This window comes from Acomys russatus, chromosome 11, assembly GCF_903995435.1.
Source record: "Acomys russatus chromosome 11, mAcoRus1.1, whole genome shotgun sequence".
Taxonomy (NCBI): domain Eukaryota; kingdom Metazoa; phylum Chordata; class Mammalia; order Rodentia; family Muridae; genus Acomys; species Acomys russatus.
The window spans coordinates 53,269,935-53,289,623 of record NC_067147.1 but is presented as its reverse complement, the minus strand read 5'-3'; the positions used below and the strand labels follow the sequence as shown (position 1 = coordinate 53,289,623).

The following is a 19,689-nucleotide window of genomic DNA, read 5'->3' as shown; positions in this document are numbered from 1 at the left end:
ATTGCTGTGATGAGACAACTTATGAAAGAAAGTTTAATTGGGCTTATAGTCCCAGAGGGTGAGACGGAGGCGTTGGACTGATGCTTCGTGGGGACAAGTGAGATCAGTCTGAATGCTATTAACTGAGCCATCTCTCCAAGTTTTATATTTTATGTGTATTATTATTTGTGGTGTGTGTGTGTGTGTGTGTGTGTGTGTGTGTGTGTGTGTGTGAACTATGGAACTCCTAGGGAATGGGCCACCTCCCTAGAAGATGTTAACCAGGCCCCTTGAACCATAAGGCTACTGCCACTGTTGTTGGCCACAAAACAAAGCCAGATTGTCCCTACTGTTAAAGACACCATATGCTTTGGCAAAATGAGGCTAAGACGAAAGTAGAAACTCCTTCCTTGCTAGCTGGCTTTCACAATACTGAAGACAGCATGCAAGCTGTTGGGGCAGAACTGTCCCCACAGTCCAGCTCAGTTATGGGCCCTGCTTGTTACAGTATAAACCTGAGCTAAGATATATCCATTAATACAACAGTAACACAACACTAATACAATAGTATTTCCATGCAACTTTACTGTTTCTGCTGTGATGTTAAGGCTCCCTCCAGAGGAGGAAACTCACATGTGATACTATAAGCCAGGGCAAAGCTCGTGGCTAGGAAAAATCATAGGCCCCAGTGAGGAAGCCATTGCTATTTTTATTAAATAGGCATGATATGTCCCTTCTAAATGTTTGGGTTTATGCCTTACATTACTGTAGCCGTCAGCCTTCATCTGCCATGGAAGAAAACTTTAATGGTGAGAGGTAAACCACAAAGACTCATAAACAGGTCAAGCTCCTGAGACAAAGTAATTGTTGCTATGTCATAATGGCCACAGATGGAGAAAGTGAATGGAGAATGCTGTGGCTGAGCTGTGGCCCCGTTCAGGCTGCCCTCACCTTCCTTACCTGATCTCTGCCGCCCTGTGGTCTGGGAACTGGTCATGGAAATGCTTCAGTGCCTGCATCACTGCTGAGGTACACTCGACATACGTGTAGTCAATCATGATGTCACCTGGAAAGGGAAGGAAGGAGGCACCCGAGCTCCACTAGGCCCAGAGCCAACAGTTCAGGCCACAATGTAGTGAGCAAGAGTGTTGAAGCATGCAAGATGATAGCCCAAGATTAACCTGGGCAATATGGCCACAATGGGCAGAGTGAGACCTGCACACCTATGCTACAAGCCCAAAACAGCTGGGCTATTTCTACTGCCAATCTACTGCCTTCCCCCGCCCCCAAAACCGCATGTCTGACAGGTCAAAGAAGAGGATAATTAGAAGGCATGAGGGAAGGCAATAGCAGGTGTCAGAGTCAGCAAGCAGAGAGCCTGCTGACAGACTAGAACCTCAGTGACTATGCAAAGCCATGGCCCAGCATCCTTATGTCCTTACAAGTGCTGGGAGTCACTGAGTGTATGCGGGGTGCATGGCAGCCTCAACACGGCACAAGGCCCTGTAGGTAAGCAGAAGAGTATTGGAACTTTAGGTTTCCATGGCCTGAGGCAGAACAATACAGGTGCTCTGTACTCTGGGGCTCGTAGAGGGCTCTGCATGGACCTGCTAGCATAGCAGGCCTGGCCTACACACCATGCTGCTAGGCAACATACTCACCAAAGACCTCTGAGGGGTTCAGCAACTCCAGCAAATGCCCACCACGCTTAGTCTCATAGGTAGCAAATCCTCCATCAGGATTCCGCATGCTCAGCAACTGAAACAAAAGAGGAGGCCTGGAGAACTGAGCACACACGGCACAGTATGACTGCCAGAGCACCACAGGCCCCACAGGCCTGGCAACCAAAAGGACAGAAATGAGGGATAGTTTCATGCTTAGTAGGCGCCCGGTGCAGCTGCACATGTGGAGACAGACTCCAATGTCAGGCCAATACAGACCTCCTAGTAAATATACACAAGAAGCAGATGTGCTAAAAGGACTTTGCACAAAAATGAACAGACATTACCAGCTTTCCTCTGCATACCCAGCAGAGCCCACCAGCCCTCCCAAATGAGGAAGTCTCAGCATAAATATGGGCAGTTCCTTGAATCTTGTTCATGAGCTAACAAGAGAAGCCACAGGGACCACAGCCTCCTTGTAACTTCTGGGAACAGCCAGGCACCACTTTGTACAGCATGGAGCCCTATGCACATACCCAACTGAAGTTTCAAGAGTCTGTCCCATTGTTCCAAGTCCTAGGCTCTGATGACCTACACCCTGGCCTTAGTCTGCTAAGGAGGAAGCACAGAAGTGGGAGCACACATGAGATAGGGACTCACCACAGCCACAGCATCGCAAAGCCGCTCTCGGGGGATGTGCTCAGTGATGGAGGGACACTGCTTCTGCAGGAGCAGCACTGACTTCAAACCCTCGGCTGTGCAATCAGCAACAATCCAGCCACAGTCCAGTGTGCTGAAGGAGAAACCACCCTGCAGAGACAGAGTGCAACAGTGCTCCTTCCCAAAGAGCTGTAACAGCCAGGGCGAGGCCTATCCACCACCGCACGGGGCTACCTAAATCGGACATAGTTGAACAGACCTCAGCTTCAGCACGGAGACTACCTAGGACTTTGTACGCATCCTGAATGCCCTCAGCTCTCAGCAATAAGAAGTGATCTGGGGCTGAAACAGCAGCACAGGTGCCCCAGAGACCCCACTGTGGAAAGGCAGCAGCTAAGTCACTGTCTTGTTTCACAGCCAGCACATATAAGCAGGCCCTTACAGCAAAAGAGACTGATCCTTTAGACCCACTGCCTGGATCTCAGCACTCCAGCTCACTGTTCAGCTCTTAGCATCAGTGTGTGCTAGGTACCTGAACCACCCTAAAGCACGGCCACTGAGGTGCAGGCTGCCGCGGGGGATGATGAAGCCTCTGACATGAAAGGTCTACAGAGCAAGAAGCGGGAAAACCAACAAAAGCCCCTCCTCAAAGGGAAGGCAGCTGAGCTCTGGGCTTGAGTGGATTGCCCATACATACCTTGCGCATCTGGCGGTAATACTTCTTATAGTCAGGAAGGTTGTCTGGGACCTGTATAGCAGCAAGGAACATATGTGGAAAACAGAAACATGGTGGCACCTGGGACCCTGTGCTGCCATCTGAGAGCTGGATCTACTGCTGGCCACAGTTCAGCACAACATGACACCCATGAGACCCATTGCCTTATCACTACTAGGAAATAAGATCATCCAGAGAGGGCTGAACAATCTACTCCCCTGCCCTGCTGTCCTGAGCTGCATGACTCAGTGCAGTGAGAGAGCACGCAGGCCTGCATGTGCAGTGGCCCACTCAGACGGCCTTCTAAAGGCCCATCACTCAGTGTTTGTCCTGCTATGGAAGACAGTACTGACTCAGTACTAACAGCCCTAGACAGACATGGACATCAACTACATGGAGGATCCTGAGGAAGCTGCATCCTAGTAGGATGAGAGGACCGGGGAATAGGGGAATGAGGACTCTAAACAGGAGGATGCTAGCGGGATCAGGCTGGAGGCGTGCCCTATGTCTGCAGCAGGCTACACAACGCGGTCCTAAACAGCAGTCTATGATGGGGGCTGTAGGTGGATATGGAAGGCAGGAAGGAGAGACACTGATCTGGCAAGACAGATGGCCTCTGGGTGGGCAGCCACTGGCTAGTATCAAGTGACTCTACTGGCCTGAGACACTTCAGAGATGCTAGGATGTGAACAGGCTGTGGCATTCAAGGACATGACTCCTGACTGAGCCACAGGCTGGCTTTGGCCCTCTGCACAGTTGTCTGGGCATGAACAGGAATCACCAGGTAGTGATAAGCCACTGCGGGCCATGGCCAAAGTTACTGTAGAATGACCAGGTGCACTTACATGGTGCAGGACAGGGCAGAACAACACAGAAACAACCTGAGAGAGCTAGCTTGGGGAGGCAGGACAGATGAGGAGGGCCATGGACTCACCTGTGAAAGCCGCAGGAATTCGTGAGCCTTCTGCAGGCAGGGTAAAAACTCAGGTCTGTGGTGTACACCTGCCTAGGAGACAGCAGGACAGCAGTTGAGCCAATCCTCCAGTGTCCTGGCATCAACTTGCTGGCCCGCCCCTAACCCCAGAAAGTGACACATCTTAAGAGATTTCTAGTGTTTCCTGATGTTCTCAGCTTTAAAGATAGAAAAGAAAGTGAGACATGAGTAAAGACTGGAATGGACACACCCAGAGAGTTACCAGGTCCTCCTACCTTAGGCAGCCCAACTTGGCCTAGGCCCTGGGCTGTCCAAATACGCCCTCAGGATTTCACTGCTCTCATCCCCACCTACAGAGAAATGGTCTTCCTCTCTAGCTCAAGTAGCAGTCAATGTTCTAAAAGGCTCAGGCCCACCCAGGTCAGGCTCCAACCACCCTACCACTCACTCCCTAGGCTTGCTTCTCAAAGCCTAACACAGTTTAGCACCCCGGCTGCCAAGGATTATCACCAGGTGACTGGAAGCTAGGCAAATGAGGAACTCAAGGGGCAGAAGGCATGGCACCATTTCTTTATTCTCTCATGTATCGTTTCTCTCAGGGTACATACGTAGCTCACACACACAGGAGGATTAGGTGGGGGTTGCACAGAGAACACAGCCACATACCTCCAACAGTGCTTGGATAGCAAACGAGGTATCCCAGATCTGTGACCCATTGGTGCCCTGTTCACAAAGAATGAGCTGTTATAGCAACCCCATCCACTGACCCCCAGGATCCAGGGGTGTCTGTCAGAGATATACGCAGCTAATACTCTGTACCAGATTCTGAGCCCTGTGCTGACAAAGGCCTGAAAGAATACAGTCATGCAGGCAGACGTGGGTAAATAGAGCATCACCCTCCTGTACAGGCCCCCAAAGAACATATCTAGAACATATCCAGGACCATATGGTCCCCTGAAAGCTCCTGCATACTCCACTGACAGCAGGGTACCCCAGCCATGGGATACCCAGAAACAAAGTCCTTTCATTTCCAAGTATGCTTGAGGTGGCAGAGAGCCAACTGACACATTTCTATGGGCCTTATAGAGCAAGGAAGGTCCACCTCAAATCCACCCTGGAAGACTGGTTTCCTGAACAACACTGCTGGGTCTAGTGAAGGAAATGGATGATCAAATCCACAGTGGGTTCTGTTCTCTAGTTTTAGGAATCTCTAAATATCTGACAGAAAACCCAGCTCTCAATCCCACATGATGATCACAGACCCTAAGCGCTCTCGTGGCTCCTTGGGGGCCAAAGATCCCAGCCAAACACCTGACCAAAAAGAAGCATATCTACTGTCCACCTTTGGCCAGAGCCCTAGAAGGACCGAGGGGAAGGCAACTACTTCCTCCTTGCTCTGCACAACTACAGGGGCCACAGAAAGGAACAGTCTTCAGGCCTGAAGGCTCCTCCTGTAATAGTGGCTCCAGAGAGCAGTCTCAAGGGCTACCTCAGCTCATGAGACAGAGCACACAGCTCCTAGTGACACCAGCCAAGCCTCCAGATGGCCTCGCCAGAGAGGTGCCTTAGCACCCAGAGCCACTTCTCCATCACAGTAATAGGATGAAGGTCTCTGTGGGTCTGAGGCAAGCCTGGATCTGTCAGGGTTTAATCCACCTGATGAAGGACTGCAGATGGAGATGTGAGACCAGGAGGTGACCACTGCCCCACAGACATGAGGACCACAGTGTAACTCAGTCCCTCCTCCTCTTTACTGCAAGAATGGTATTGGGGAAGTTACTTTTTTATTTTTCATGATTTCTCACCTTTGCTCCATTTTTTTTTTTTTTTTTTTAATTTACAAATGGGCTCTTTCTATATAACACTGTCTGGCCTCAAACTTCCTGCTTTAACCAACTGAGTGATAGTACTACAGGCAAGTCACACTATGCCTGACTCACAATAAATCTAAGAGAATTAGAAGCAAATAAATAAGCAGAGAAGATTACAAAGAGAGCCAGCAGCCTCAATTCTACAGCCCTTACCTGCATTTTCATGCCATCAAGGCCCAGCCTATGGGGATAAGAAAAGATTATGTCAGGGCATAGGTAAAAGCTGGAATTACAGCTGTCCATAGGAGGCACACACAAGCAAAAGAGCAGCAGATCTCCCCTGGGAGCATCCTTCCCCACCTCCCCTTGATGTTGATGTCAGTGCTGCCCAGCTGGGTTCACAAGCACAAGGGCTACGTTCAGCAGGAACGAGACTGGCCTGTGCCAAAAGCTTCTCCAGCCAGGTCTGCTTTGCTGTCCTCATCTCACACCATACCACCAGAGAGAAGATGGCCTCTATGAGCACAGGGCTTCCTGCTATGGCCCCTGTGACAGTCCCCACCTTGGACATAATCCAGGGCTGACAAACCTCTTGTCCATCAGCCTTCCTCACAACAATCTAAGACTGCCCCCAGGCTCCAGGAATCGCCCATGGTTACTGCTAGGTAAGAAATCTTCCCAAAGACAACCTAACTGGCAGTGCTTCTGATTCCATATAATATTCCCAGAAGCTTGACAGTCTGGCACCCCTAACTAGATGAGGCATAAAGGCCCAGCATTACCGCTGCGTGTCTACAGTCAGCACTTAATCACACTCACCAGAGGTAATCTGGAATCCTAGAGACATGCTCCTGGAAGGCAGGGGAGGATGGCCCATCCACTGACCAACGAACAAGCATGTTGATGGTTTTTGAGATCTGCAGGATATATGGCCATCAGGACCCACGCAACTTTACCCTGGGGCAGGGCCCCGTCTGTTCTAATAGGAGCTTCTTAAGAGCTCATTAAGCACATTCATGTCCCTAGACATGATTCAAACTGAAGCTAATATGCTATTCAAGATTCTGGGCCAACTCAGGGTGTGACAAAGAAGGACCAAGAGCCCACAGAGACAGGGGAGGAAGCTCAGTGCTAGCTGGTTTTTCCAGAGAAACTATGAACAACCCACCTTAGTACAGGAGCCCACATCCTGATTGCTTCTCATCTATGTGAAGAGCTCTCTTGCTAGGTCTCCACTAGCTCCAGCCAGTATGACCTGACTACTGCTGTGTGCTCCTTGAGATCCCCAAGCATGTGTACACTTGGCCAGACTCAGGAATCTCCCAGAAAGAAGGGAGCACGGCAATCCTGTTGTTTTCATTGCACTCCTAGGCACCCCTAAATCTTATGTAAGGGGTAGAAGGTGAATTATCTAGGGCGGGATCTGTGAAGAGTAAGGGGGAAAACCACCCCACCCAGTTGGCCAGAGAGCTCAGGAAGTTGTCTTCCAGGACCTTTAAACAAGAGCCAGACAGGGCAACAGGAGGAAAATGAACACAGGCGGTGCTTCAGATCCATTGACCTAAATGGAGATGTGCCAGGATGTAGGAAGTAAGCCTGCCTCGTTCCTAGCTCCTAGGGCATCTGACAGGACCTCACTGCCACCAAAGCTGCTCCAGGTACCAGGGGATGGGGACACTGACCGGGCCGATGCTGATGCACTTAGTGAACTGATCATCCGCTGCAATGTGTTCATAAAGCATCGTGATGGCCCACTGCCGCAGGCTGGTACTGTGGAAACGCTCATACAGGTTGAGGAGGCCTGCAGGGGAGAAGGCATCAGTGGACACCCAGCAACAGGAGAAATCCCTGGCACTCCTGGCCAGGCTGTGTCCTGTTCCTTCAGACGGGAATGGTCCTACACAGAACAGCATCTGGACCGCTCTTCTCCCCTGCCATCCCTCCTCCCACTCACTCTGCCTCATCTGTGATTGCTCCTTCCCATCTAGGAAGGCCTGCTTCATACCTCCCACCATGGCTGCCATGCCCAGGCCATGCTGAGGGGTATTACCAAACAGCAGTTGGCCCTGGTTGGGGACAGCAAAAAAATTATGTCTTTCCACTCCTACTCCAGGGCCCAGCACAGAGGTCATTTATTGCATGAATGAATTGACGTGAAGAAAGGAGCAACATCTTAACTGTGTGTTACCCAAGCTGTCCCAACCCTCGGGAGGCACCCACCATACACCACATGCAGCAGCCAGCTGTGTGGCGTGTACAGCTCATCAGGAGACACGTTGTTCTTCTGTGCCGGCCAATCGATGTTGGCATAATCCTCCACATAGAGCTCCTAAAGGGCAGGGGACACCTGAGTGCCTAGCAGAAGCAACAGTCATGCCTCTCAGACACAGAGAATGGACTACTTCTGGCTGGGAGTGGTCTGTAGCTGCACACTCTCAGGGTTCCAGGTCACATCCTTCCTCAGGGGTAGGGACACCCAGTGAACTACCACTACAGGGTGAGAGGGAGGCCCAGCTATTTCGGTTACACCAGGGCTAATCTGAGAAGCTGTCCCAGCCCTAAGAGCCTGAGTCCTACTCTAGGGCAAATCCTGTTCCCAAAGTCCATCTCAGGGCTATTTCCCAAGAACAAAAACTGCAAGCATAGGCCATGGCTGTAGCAAGTCCCATGGGGACACTGAGCAGCGGCAGATGCCTTTCCCACAGCACAGATCCCTCTGAGAAGTTTACATTTGATTACAGGTGAGAAGGCAGGGACTCCTCGGGACCCGAGTATTGAGAAGCAGTTACACTCCAGAGGCCCAAGCCCTCAAAGGCTGTGTGCCATCTCCTCACAAGGTCCCTAGGGAGCATAAGGCTTACCTGGCGGAGGCTCTGAACCAGGGGGTCGTCCTCTAAGGCAGTTAGCCGAGTGGCGTAGCAGTAGCTCATGGGCAGATAGACCTGCCGGCAGTGACACCAGAGAGTGGAGGGGTGTGCAGGCACCCACTCAGGAAACAGCCTGGAAGAGACAGGCTGTGTCAGCGGGACAGAAGACCATAAGCCTACACTATTAACACCCCTGAGGTCTGGGACCCTTCCAAGTATCAACACTGATGCTACTGTGAGTACATTCATCCGTGCTTGTGCACACTTGCATTCTACATCTAATGGCAAATGACCATGGAGTTTGTGTTCCACATATGTGGAGCCCTTCAGTGTGGGGACACAGATCAGCAGCCCTAGGCTTTAGCATCCCACTCTACCCTGACAAGGCTTTCCTCTGCCTGCACCTCCCTCAGCAAGTCTAGCATCTAGCCAGGAGAGCTGCCAGTGATGGACCACTGGATGTTAGCATAATTCTAGTCTATCTCCTTACTCAAGTAACAGTACCCCCACCCACAGGTGGATAGCTCCCTCCACGCCCCTCACTGGTTCAGGCATTTGCCATATCCCCACTCACCCAGGCTGTAGAGCAAAGTCTTTTAGCTCTTGTTCTAGGACCCTGCTGTCCTCTCCCAAGTGGCCCCTCACATCCCATATTTCTGCATATGAAAGTTATCTACCACAGGGACCTTCAGCTCTGCTTCAGGAGGATAGCAGGCTCTGCCTGAACTCTGTATAATTTTGGGGATCTTACCTCCCAGTATGTGTAATCTGGGAGCAAATTATATATGCATTACATATGGGGCCAATGCTTTTATAAGATATTGACAAAACAGGAAAAGACACTGAGCACAGATTTCAGCTAGTGAGAAATAAGAATGGACTCTGCTGAGTAAACATTGGGAAAAAAACAAAAACAAAATTTAAAGATACACATGGAAGTGTTCATTGGTGAAATATATCTGGGACTTCCCAAACATTTACCACAAATCAGCTAAGAAAAAGAGATGCAAAGATGGGGGAGGCTCTTCCCTTTACTCCTGTATATGCTCCAAGGTTTTGTAATTACCAGGTATGATCTGTTGTCTCACAAAGCCCAAGCCACACAACAGGTTCTGTAATTGCCTTACAGGGCCCCACAGCCTGCTACAGACCTGGGTGGCTTGATGCCTTGCTTTTGCCTAAAAGAAAATGCCCTCCCTATACATCTGTAGAACACATGAAGAGACTCTAGTGAGATGCTAATGCGCCCCATTAGGTCCCATCAATGTACAAGAAGGCAGTGCAATAGGCAGAGACATACCACATCTCAGGGAAGAGGGTGTTGAGTCCTTCCCAGCTATAAACATTCAGGATGGCCAGCCAGAACTTCCCCCAGGATGGGATGGCCACTGCACCACCTGGAAAGAGAGGGAAAGGTTTGCTATCATTACGTATGAATAGTGGTTTGCAGCTTTTGCTTGTGTCCCTTCTTGTATGAATTAAAGGTCAGCGTGTCATGGGTCCTATAACTCCCTGATGAGAAGTCATGTTCCTCAGCTGCCCAGGACACCACAGCCACTGGGTAGAAACAGCAGCCAGGAACCTCCAGAGAGCTGTTTACAGCCCCTGTCCCCAAGAAGAAGCACATGAGGGAGGCTACCTGTGCAGGTAGCTCAGGGAGGAAATGGTATGAGCCTGGAGAAGGAGGGAAGCAGGAGGCTGTTTGGGTGCTCTTGCTCCAACATGACCAAGCTACACATCTGTGTATTTCCGTTCAGCAGACAGCCTGGCACACATGGCTCCAGGCAGTCTAACATGCATGCCCCTACCAAGCAATACTTAGTCTTTTGTGCAGCTCATGGCAATGCTGACTTACACATATCTTATGAGTTCTGTCCTAAATCCAAGTGTGTCAAAGTCAGAAAGACTGAGAAAGCCACTAGTTAAAGCATGAAGCAAGTGCATCCTCCTCTGGGCGAGCATTAGAACAAGAGAGCAACAGGACAGAGCGTACATGACCAATAATATCAGGGGTTGATGATGACTTACTTAATCACAAGATTGTAGAACGTCATATGCATACAGAACACTTCACCTAGCCTGGGGAGCCAGAAAGAAATCCTGAAGGAGTGAAATTTATTATACATTGGAAGTACAAAGAGGAGTTACCAAGACAGCATAGTGAATGTGGAAAGTGGGCTGAGAGGGTATAGTGCATGGGAGCCCTGAGGCAGGAAGCCACTCTGACAAAGTGAAAGCATGTAGCAAAGAGTGAGATAGGAGTGAGTGCAGGTCTTGGAGAGGCAGGGTACAGGACCACAGGAGGGGCTGCAGAATAGCAATGCAAGATAAGCTTTGTTCTAAGAGCAGCAGGAGCCATGGAGCCTGCTGAGGGCTGGAATGGTCTTTAAAGCCCACAGGTGAGGAGAGAAGTAACTGTGCCCAGGCTCAAAGATGACAAGGGTAGAGGCTGAGCAGAACCCTCTCACTGGGGATGCTAACCTGTATCTCAGCTGCCTCTAAAAGGCACACTTCATGGACTGTCCCACAAGCACTATATTAGCATGTTGCTTTTAAACTTTTACCAATTTCATAAAGAGAGCAGAATGTAAAAAACCAAATTAGGGGCTGGAGAGATGGCTGAGAGAGGTTAAGAGCACTGATTGCTCACCCAAGGTCCTGAGTTCAATGCCTGGCAAATCACATGGTGGCTCACAACCATCTACAATGAGATCTGCTGCCCTCTGTATACGTGCAGACAGAACACTGTATACATAATACATAAATAAATCTTTAAAAAACCAAATTGTTCTGAGCTTAGGATATAGCTTAATTGGTAGAATGCTCCTCTAGCAGGCACAAAGCCCCAAGTTCAATCCCCAGCTTTACATAAACCAAGCATCGTAGTGCATGCCTGTAACCCCAGCACTCAGGAGGTAGAAGCATGGGGATCACAAGTTCAAGGCCAAGCTTGGCTACATAGTGAGTTCAAGGCTAATCTCAGCTACATAAGACCCTGTCTCAAACAAACAAACAAACAACAAAACAAAACCACTCAAGTTGCAGTTAGGCTAAGTGGCAAAGGCACTGGCCACACAAGCCTGGTAAACCTGAGTTTGATCCCTGGATCTCAGGTAAAAGTGAAGAGGAAAGAATCAACTCCACAAAGCTGTCCTCTGACCTCTTCATGTAAACTGTGGCATAAACACACACACACATATACACACACACACACACACTGTACACACACATCACAAAAACACACACACCAGTTAACTTATTAAGAAATAGTAAAGTTAGGGCTGTAGAGATAGATACTGCTCTTGCAGAGGACATGAGTTCAATTCCCAGAACCTACTGGCAGCTAGCAACAGTATCTGTAACTTCAGTTCCAGAGAATATGATGCCCTCTTCTAGTCTTCCTGGACACTGCATGCATATGGTTGCACAGACAATCATGCAAGCAAACCACCTATACACATAAAAATAAGTCTTTTAAAAATAGTTACAAATAATAATAGTGATTAATAATACTGTTAGACAGTTCAACAGTTTCCACCTATTCGTGTGTTTTTCTGAGTCTTTCAACTAAAGGTGCAACTTACTAACTCCCATTCACAAGAGCTCATGATCAGCAAGACACAAACCCACGGCTATGCAGGACATACCTTTTTTGTGAAGAATATTCCGAGCGCGGACAAGGTCAGGATCATCAGGCCCAATCCCCAGGATTCTGAGAGCCACATAGTTCAGGGCAGTCCCAAACACTGTGGACTTGTCCTCAATGTGCCTGATGGAAGTATGAGACTGGTGGGAAAGGGGCTTCTGTCATCTGTCACTATATCTAAGAAATAAAACAATACTGACAGCTGGGCATGGGAGACAGCTGGGGCCTATAATCCCAGCACTCGGGAGGCAGAGGAAGGCAGATCACTGTGAATTCAAGGCCAGCCTGGTCTACAAGGCAAGTCCAGGACAGCCAAGGCTACACAGAGATACCCTGTCTCAAAACACAAAACAATACTGGCCATGAAATCTGCCTAGAAAAGACTGCTGTTAAGACCTCACAGGAACAGGAAGCATGGCTCAGGGATGCCCAGGGAAAGTTTAGTTCATCCACAGGAGATACCCAATTGCTCCAAAACCACCTGGGCAGAGCCCGCCCTAGGAAAGCAGGTTGAGAAGGGCTGTGGGCCCCCACATTTGCTGCCGTCTCTGGTGCCTCCAAAATTGTAAAATATGATGGCTTTATAAAAGTGGCATGTGAGCCTCAAAAGGCTCCCACCCCTGAGACCCATTCACAACCTCAGAGGTAAAACCGTGGCCAAGCTGCACATAGGTACCAGCCTACTCTCCTCCGGCCAGGCTTTCACCCACCCTACCCTAGGTCCATGGCTACAGTCACTCCACTGCTCAACAGCTGCCTTCAAAGCCAAATGTGAGCAACATAAAAACACATGCAAGCACACACATGTACATATGTGCAGTTGGGCATACTCACAGGCCCCAGCCGCCATCAGGGAGCTGCACTGACCGCAGGTACCGCACCATCTCCTCTTTGTATCCAGCTGGCAGTGGGATGTGTGACACGTGACACGTAATCAGGAGACCTGTGGGATGAGAAGGATGTACCACACTAGGAACAGGTACTATGTTCTCTCTGACAGAGCTGCCCTGAGGCTTTCCTTCCCACGCAATCAAGGCCAGGAAGACCGTTCTTCCTAGGCCTCCCACAAGTGCCCTGAAGGACTAACTTTAGCACCTGCTTGGGACTGACATACTAAAATGGTAACCCTGGGCAGGATATAGTTTTTGTCTGTTAGTTTGTTTGGTTTTTTTATGGTTTCAAAACAGGGTTTCTCTGTGTATCCTGAAACTCACTCTGTAGACCAAGCTAGCCTTGAACTCAGAAATCCATGTGCCTCTGCTTCCCAGGCTCTGGGATTAAAGGCATGCACCACCACCGCCCAGCTACGAGAATAGTAATTGCTTAGATTGTACTGTTCTGTTTTATAAACTTTTTACACATATGTGCTACTTTGAAAATATAAGGAGAGATGATACTACACAAGACACCTTCGTTCTGAGCTTGGTCTTCAGGTGCACAGCTCCTATCCTCATCACCCACAGAGCAGATGCATATCATATGCCCATGGCGTGGCATCAGAAGGGCATCATAGGGCCGCTACTACGGAAACAAATCTATCATCATAAGAATTCAGGCTACTGAGATAGAAGAGCTAAAACTCAATGAGGAAAAGGGTCTTGATGGATGAATATGGGTTCCTTTAGGGAAACACTGTCAGGGTGCAGAGTCTTGCTCAGCCAAACTAGATCAGAGACTAATGTGTTCAAATGCAACTCTCCTACCACTCAGCAACCTGCACCTGTGCTTTCCCTGACAGAACCCCCTCAGCCTCCCTTTGACAGCAAGTTCACAAGAGATATCGTAGTTCTCAGACTGCACACGCATGGATACCAACTCCTCACCCAAAACCTTGCTTCTCCACAGTACACTGGCACTGGCAGGGCCTCCTACCTAGAGGGCCCTTTCTAGCTCGCTCTGAGATTCAAGAGCACCCATCCCCTTCTCCTAAAGAGTCCTTTTTTTCCATTATTAGGGTACTTGCCAGTCTACCCCGGGATATCTGTGCTTCACCACTGCCCCCCAATCCTGGCTGCAGAATGACTGGGATATAGGCCACCCTCCTTTGGGAGCTTTTCCAATAAGCTCCTGTGTTTTAACCAGCTTGACCAGGGTAGATCGATCACCCCAACCCTATCCCCCCACATACGCACCCCGACAATCCAGAACAGCCTTCCCCTGGAGTTGAAGTAGCATGCACCTACCTGGCAAGAGGAAGAGTGGACCACCGTAATCACCCGCCCAGTGTCCATCCTCAGCCTGCAGCTTGGCATAAAATGTCACTCCATTCAAGGCCGCCTCGTGGGCTGTTTGAGCTTTAGGTAAGTCCTTGAAATAACTCCCCTGCAAAGGGAGAGAAAAGATGAGAGTTGAGGGTGCCTGCTGCCCCAAGGACCCTTCATCATTAACAATCCAAGTCAAGGGGCTGGAGAGATGGCTCAGTGGTTAAGAGCACTGCCTGACTTTCCAGAGGACCAGGGTTCAATTCCCAGCACCCACATGGCAGCTCACAACTGTCTGTAACTCCAAGATCTGACACCATTACACAGACATACATGCAGGCAAACACCAATGCGCATAACATAAAAATAAATTTTTAAAAATCCAAGTCAAAATAGTGATCTAAATGACTTTCAATTTTTCAACTGTTTCAGTCTAAAACAAGACTTAAAGTCTTTGGTGACAATATCACCCCATGTACAATAAAAAAGCATGTTGTCACCATTTACCTTCCAGTCACCAATCTGCAAATTTCTTCAAAACTTCAAGACATCTTAAATAAACACAGCACAGAACACAGGGCAGGGCCTGGATGCCCAACTTAGAGTGTGACTCTTCCTTTTCTCAGAAAGAGCCCACATAGTAGCATAGCGGTCCCCCAGAGATGCTTTTCCCAGCTGTTGGTCAGGACTCATAGGAAAGCTGGTAGCTAACTGAGCTATGACTAGCTGAGCTTATGCATGCATACACAACCAGAACGTCAGGTCAAAGTATTTCATCTTGTGAATAGAAACAAAACTCACATCCATCTTTGTAATTCTCCTTCAAATCAAAAATTACATCAAAGTAGGGTGTTCAAAAAAATAAGACCAAATTAGGGCAACTTCTTCCACAGGCCTCTGGGATGAAGGGACTGAAGCAACAGGGCTGGAAGCACTGGCCCCACGTCATCACACTTTTCATTGCTGTGCTCAGTTTTGGAGACTGAACTGAGACAAACACTCAACCACTGAGCTCCATCACCAGCCCTCTTTTTCTTTCCTTATTTGTTTGTTTTTCAGATAAGGTCTCACTACGTAGGCCTGGCTGGACTAGAAGTTGCTATATATGTAAACCAGGCTGGCCTCCAGCTCATAGAGATCTGCCTGCCCCTCCCACCTGAGTGCTGGGATTAAAGGCGAGCACCACCATGCCCAGCTTCTTGGCTCATTTTCTGAGACAAGGTCTCGCTAAGTTGCCCAGGCCGATCTCAAACTTAGATCCCCTGCCACAGCTTCCTGAGTGGCTGGAATTACAGAGATGCCTCCAGGCCCGTGTTCACACATCTTTAAAAACAAAAAGATTATGGAGCTGGAGAGTTGGCTCAGCGGTTATAAGCTTTATTATTTAGAAAGACTTGCAAACAAATAAAAAAAACATCACACGCCAAAATTAACCAGACACAAAGTCTATTGAATTTAATGAACTTGGCTTTTGCAAAGGAATCTTTGATGCTTTGCATTAAATTTTACACTTTCAGTACACAATATATTTTATGCATCAATCCACCATTAGAACTATAAAAACAGCTAGCTTTGCATCTCTGTTCATAACTCGTGTCCATTATCTGCATTCAGTCCTTTCCCCATCCCCTTATATTTAACTTTTCTTCATGTCACACTATACCCACATGTACATTGGTTTACATATATACATATATTACTGGCTAGACGCCCAGTTTTGAACAAGGCTCTCTACTGTTCCCGGGGCTCTAGGTTCAGGAAGGGAAGAAGAAGGCTGCTCTGTGGTCACTTCCAGCCTTGGGATGAAATGTTGCCTAAAGAATCACATCGCTTACTGTGTCCAGTCCCAAACAGTGGGCTTCTAGCCCGGTCTGTTCTCGACCGGGGTCGTCCTCGGCTTGGAAATACGTCCATGTCTGTCGACCCAACTCATTGCGGAGCCGCCAGCGGGTGAGGTCAGTGGCCGGCTCGGTTTTATAGGGTCCCCCTCGACGCCGCAGACACCTGAGGGGACCAGTGAGAGGAAGCAGCGTTCCTTAGGCTCCGCCCAGGTGGGGGATGCCAGCAATCCAGGCACGCAGAAGCACCGGCCATACCACCCTACTGCACAGGCACCTTCCCTGCCACCGCCCTGCCGCGTCCCTCGCATCCTCCGCGGGAGGCCCAGGGTCCGGGGGACTCACGTGCCCTCAGTCATGACTGCAGCGCGCTCTCTACCACCGGCCTGTCAGCGCCTTACCTACGAGCCTAACGCAGTGCGCAGGCGCGACCCTCGGCCGACCGGAACAGCCGATGCTAGCGTGGCCAATCAGAGCGTCACGAGGTGGGCACAAGAGACGCACTGCAACTTCAGTGGTTAGACGCAGGCCGCCCGACTCCGTGAGGCTACCAGGGGGCGGGGCCTACGGGGGCGTGGTCGGTGGGTGGGGGAAAGTGCTTGAGAGGCGGGGCCTTGGGAGGGGAGAGGCGGGGCGGGGCGGGGCGGAGCCGACCCCCTCTGGAGCCTTATGGATGACAATCTTGGACTTCCCTGGATGTTATGAGTTGGGATGTCTCCAGGGCTGGTGAGGAATGGCCCCTCCGACATCGGCAGGGAAGAGGCCGCGGAAGCCACGAGTGCTTCAGAAAAAGTATCGAGGAGGCTAGATTGGCCTGAGGTGAGAGCGGAAACTAGGGTTGATCCGCGATTAACAGGAGCCACCACGCAGGAAGACAAGGTGCCACCACAGTTGATGGGACTATCATGGGGCAGGGGCTTTGACCCTGGTAGGGGGAGGAGGAAACTGATGACACGTGGTTGGGACGAGGGCCAGGGCACTGTTCCTGGAAACCTGGCACGGCCTCTCCCAGGGACTAGCTGAAGGGTGTGGGCAAGGCTCTCATCCTGACTACCTACAGCAAGTAGAGCGCCACCTCCCTAGCCACAGAACTACCTGGAGCTTGGGGCTGCGGATGGGGTGCAGGGCACCCCACAAGTTGAAGAGGAAAGGCCTTGATTATGTTTGAAAGTAGAGAGGGAAGCAGGAAAGCCTGTGGTGTACCGGCAGAAACTAATCACAAGGAGCATTGGAGAGCATTTGAGCAGAGAAGTGGAGAAGGCTTGAGAGGCATTGCTGGCACGCAGGGATGACAACCAGACTCTGGAGATACCGTTCCAAGAACCCACGGCGGTTCAGTATGTCTTCATCTGTCCTACAGAGTACTGACCTCTTACTATTACTACCCAAACCAGATAGCTTCTTGCACACAGCCCTCAAAATGCTTCAAAGGGGCCATGAGCCACAAGTCAGAGGAGAAAAGTAGGAGGCAGAGATCCCACACACCTTCCCCCGATGGAATGCTGGGATCTTAGATGGCTAGTCAGGAACACTACCCTCTTCCTAGCCCAGCTTAGAAACTTCTAAAGATGCAAGGCAGGTAGGCATCGTAACCGAGCCTTGCCTCAGACTATTGGTTAGGGGGCAGGAGAGATGGTCCAGGGCGTACGAGCACTTGCTGCTCTCTCAGAGGACCTGGCACAACTCAGCAACCAAAGCCTTTGGGAGCTGACCCACCAAGTACCATGTGAGCACAGTGTGCCAATGAGAAGACCCCACAAATGTTGCTCCGGGAACCCTAGCACACTAGACCCTCTTTGTTTTCCCAAATTTACTAAGTCACTCTGTTTTCTTGGAGAGAGAGAAAAAAAAGCTGGAACTTTTTCCTGGGAAGTCCTTCTGTGTTAAAACATGAAAAGTTGGAAGAAAGAATTCTGGTCTGTGTGGAATCCCAGACTTGAAGAATGGCAAAGCTAGATGGATGACAGAGATTTTGGTTACAGAAAAATTTAGGTTGATATTTTACTGGTCTAGGCATCTTATGAATAAAGGGCTATGCTTTTTAATATCTAAGAAAAATGTAAAATTCCATCTTCAAATTCACATAGATAAATTACTAGAGCAATGGTAATAAAGAAGTGTTTGTTTCAACTTGTACCACATTTAGCTTATTCTATAAACTAAACACAAAAGACTCTAACATTTGGGACCTGGACAATTGGGTACAGAGTGAGCTCCCGTTGACAAGGAAGACAATGCCAATGTGACCTCCTTAGCTATTTGAAGACTGGGAGAGCCTTAGTGGCTGAGAAAGATGCTTAGGGTTTCAAGATAGGCCAAGGCGAAAGGCTGTAACTGTGCATAGAAGTAAGAAAATAACAGAGGAGCCGGTGTCATTTGCTGAAGCAGGTAAGATTTGCTTGGATTTCAACTTACACTGGGACTACAGTTGGACAAATACTAGACATCTGGTGGAAGTGTTAGTAGACTGGCATTCAGAAAAGAGAACAAGGCTCGAAAGGAATCCGAGAGTCATTGGTGGCATTTGAAATCATAAGATGGGAGCTGGAGAGATGGCTCAGAGGTTAAGAGCACTGTCAACTCTTCCAAAGGTCCTGAGTTCAATTCTCAGCAACCACATGGTGGTTCCCAATCATCTATAATGAGATCTGGTGCCCTCTTCTGTTCATGGAGGCAGAACACTGTATACATAATAAATAAATATTTAAAAAAAAAAGAAAAAAGAAATCCTAAGATGGGATAAGATCAACTAGTACCCGAACAGATTAGTTCTAGTTTTCTAGGCCGTTGAGGAGGAAAACTAAGGCAACAGGGTCAAGGAAGCCAAGAAAAGACCCAATCTCTCCTGAAGCTCTGAAGGCATTACAAAGTGGAGCTGATGGTAACTGCGATTGGATGCCGAGAAATAATTCACTACTGGTTGAGGAGCTCTTCTAGGAGACAGAGAGAAAAGAATAATGACAGGAAAAGAAATTTCTAGTTAAAACCACCAGGCTGGACATAGGTGTTGACCTCTGTTTCCTGCCCATGTCCTAGTTAAAAGACGAAGACATAAAATCCCACAACAAAAGTGGAAAGGAACAGGGGAGATACAGAGAGGAGCTGGAGGGGAGGGATTGAGGGGGGATCTAATCAAAACGCATGTGCATGTGTGAAGTTCTCAGTCTGAGAAAAGGCTTTAAAGACAAAGAGGAAAATTGTAAGTTGGAAAATTATAAGGGCCAGAGATGGGCGGAGGAGTGACCGATTTGGCAAAGCAGAGGAAAGGGAAACCTATGCGAGTGGGTAAAGCCAACAAGAAAGTGACAGCTCTTGCCAATACACCCTGGAAGTACACAAGCTGGAAGGGAGGAGCAGAAAAAACCTGAAGGTTACAG

The 19,689-nt window shown here is 49.2% G+C and overlaps 1 protein-coding gene across 3 annotated transcripts in view; it reads right to left on the bottom strand.

Moving 5' to 3' along the window:
- Positions 1 to 16,767, bottom strand: part of Lss (lanosterol synthase) — a 93,880-nt gene extending 77,113 nt beyond the window's left edge. For all 3 annotated transcript variants that reach the window (XM_051153267.1, XM_051153268.1, XM_051153266.1), the window contains exons 1-17: positions 16,658 to 16,767; positions 16,310 to 16,478; positions 14,457 to 14,595; positions 13,108 to 13,216; positions 12,275 to 12,396; positions 9,928 to 10,024; positions 8,622 to 8,760; positions 7,981 to 8,089; positions 7,443 to 7,561; positions 6,580 to 6,677; positions 5,974 to 6,001; positions 4,616 to 4,672; positions 3,950 to 4,021; positions 2,998 to 3,048; positions 2,301 to 2,450; positions 1,641 to 1,737; positions 940 to 1,045 (exon numbers count right to left, since the gene is read on the bottom strand). In XM_051153267.1, the coding sequence (XP_051009224.1) occupies positions 940 to 1,045; positions 1,641 to 1,737; positions 2,301 to 2,450; positions 2,998 to 3,048; positions 3,950 to 4,021; positions 4,616 to 4,672; positions 5,974 to 6,001; positions 6,580 to 6,677; positions 7,443 to 7,561; positions 7,981 to 8,089; positions 8,622 to 8,760; positions 9,928 to 10,024; positions 12,275 to 12,396; positions 13,108 to 13,216; positions 14,457 to 14,595; positions 16,310 to 16,478; positions 16,658 to 16,671 (1,676 nt within the window). In that variant the 5' untranslated portion in view covers positions 16,672 to 16,767. The remainder of the gene's footprint in view (positions 1 to 939; positions 1,046 to 1,640; positions 1,738 to 2,300; positions 2,451 to 2,997; positions 3,049 to 3,949; positions 4,022 to 4,615; positions 4,673 to 5,973; positions 6,002 to 6,579; positions 6,678 to 7,442; positions 7,562 to 7,980; positions 8,090 to 8,621; positions 8,761 to 9,927; positions 10,025 to 12,274; positions 12,397 to 13,107; positions 13,217 to 14,456; positions 14,596 to 16,309; positions 16,479 to 16,657) is intronic.
- Between the last annotated feature and the right edge of the window lie 2,922 nt (positions 16,768 to 19,689).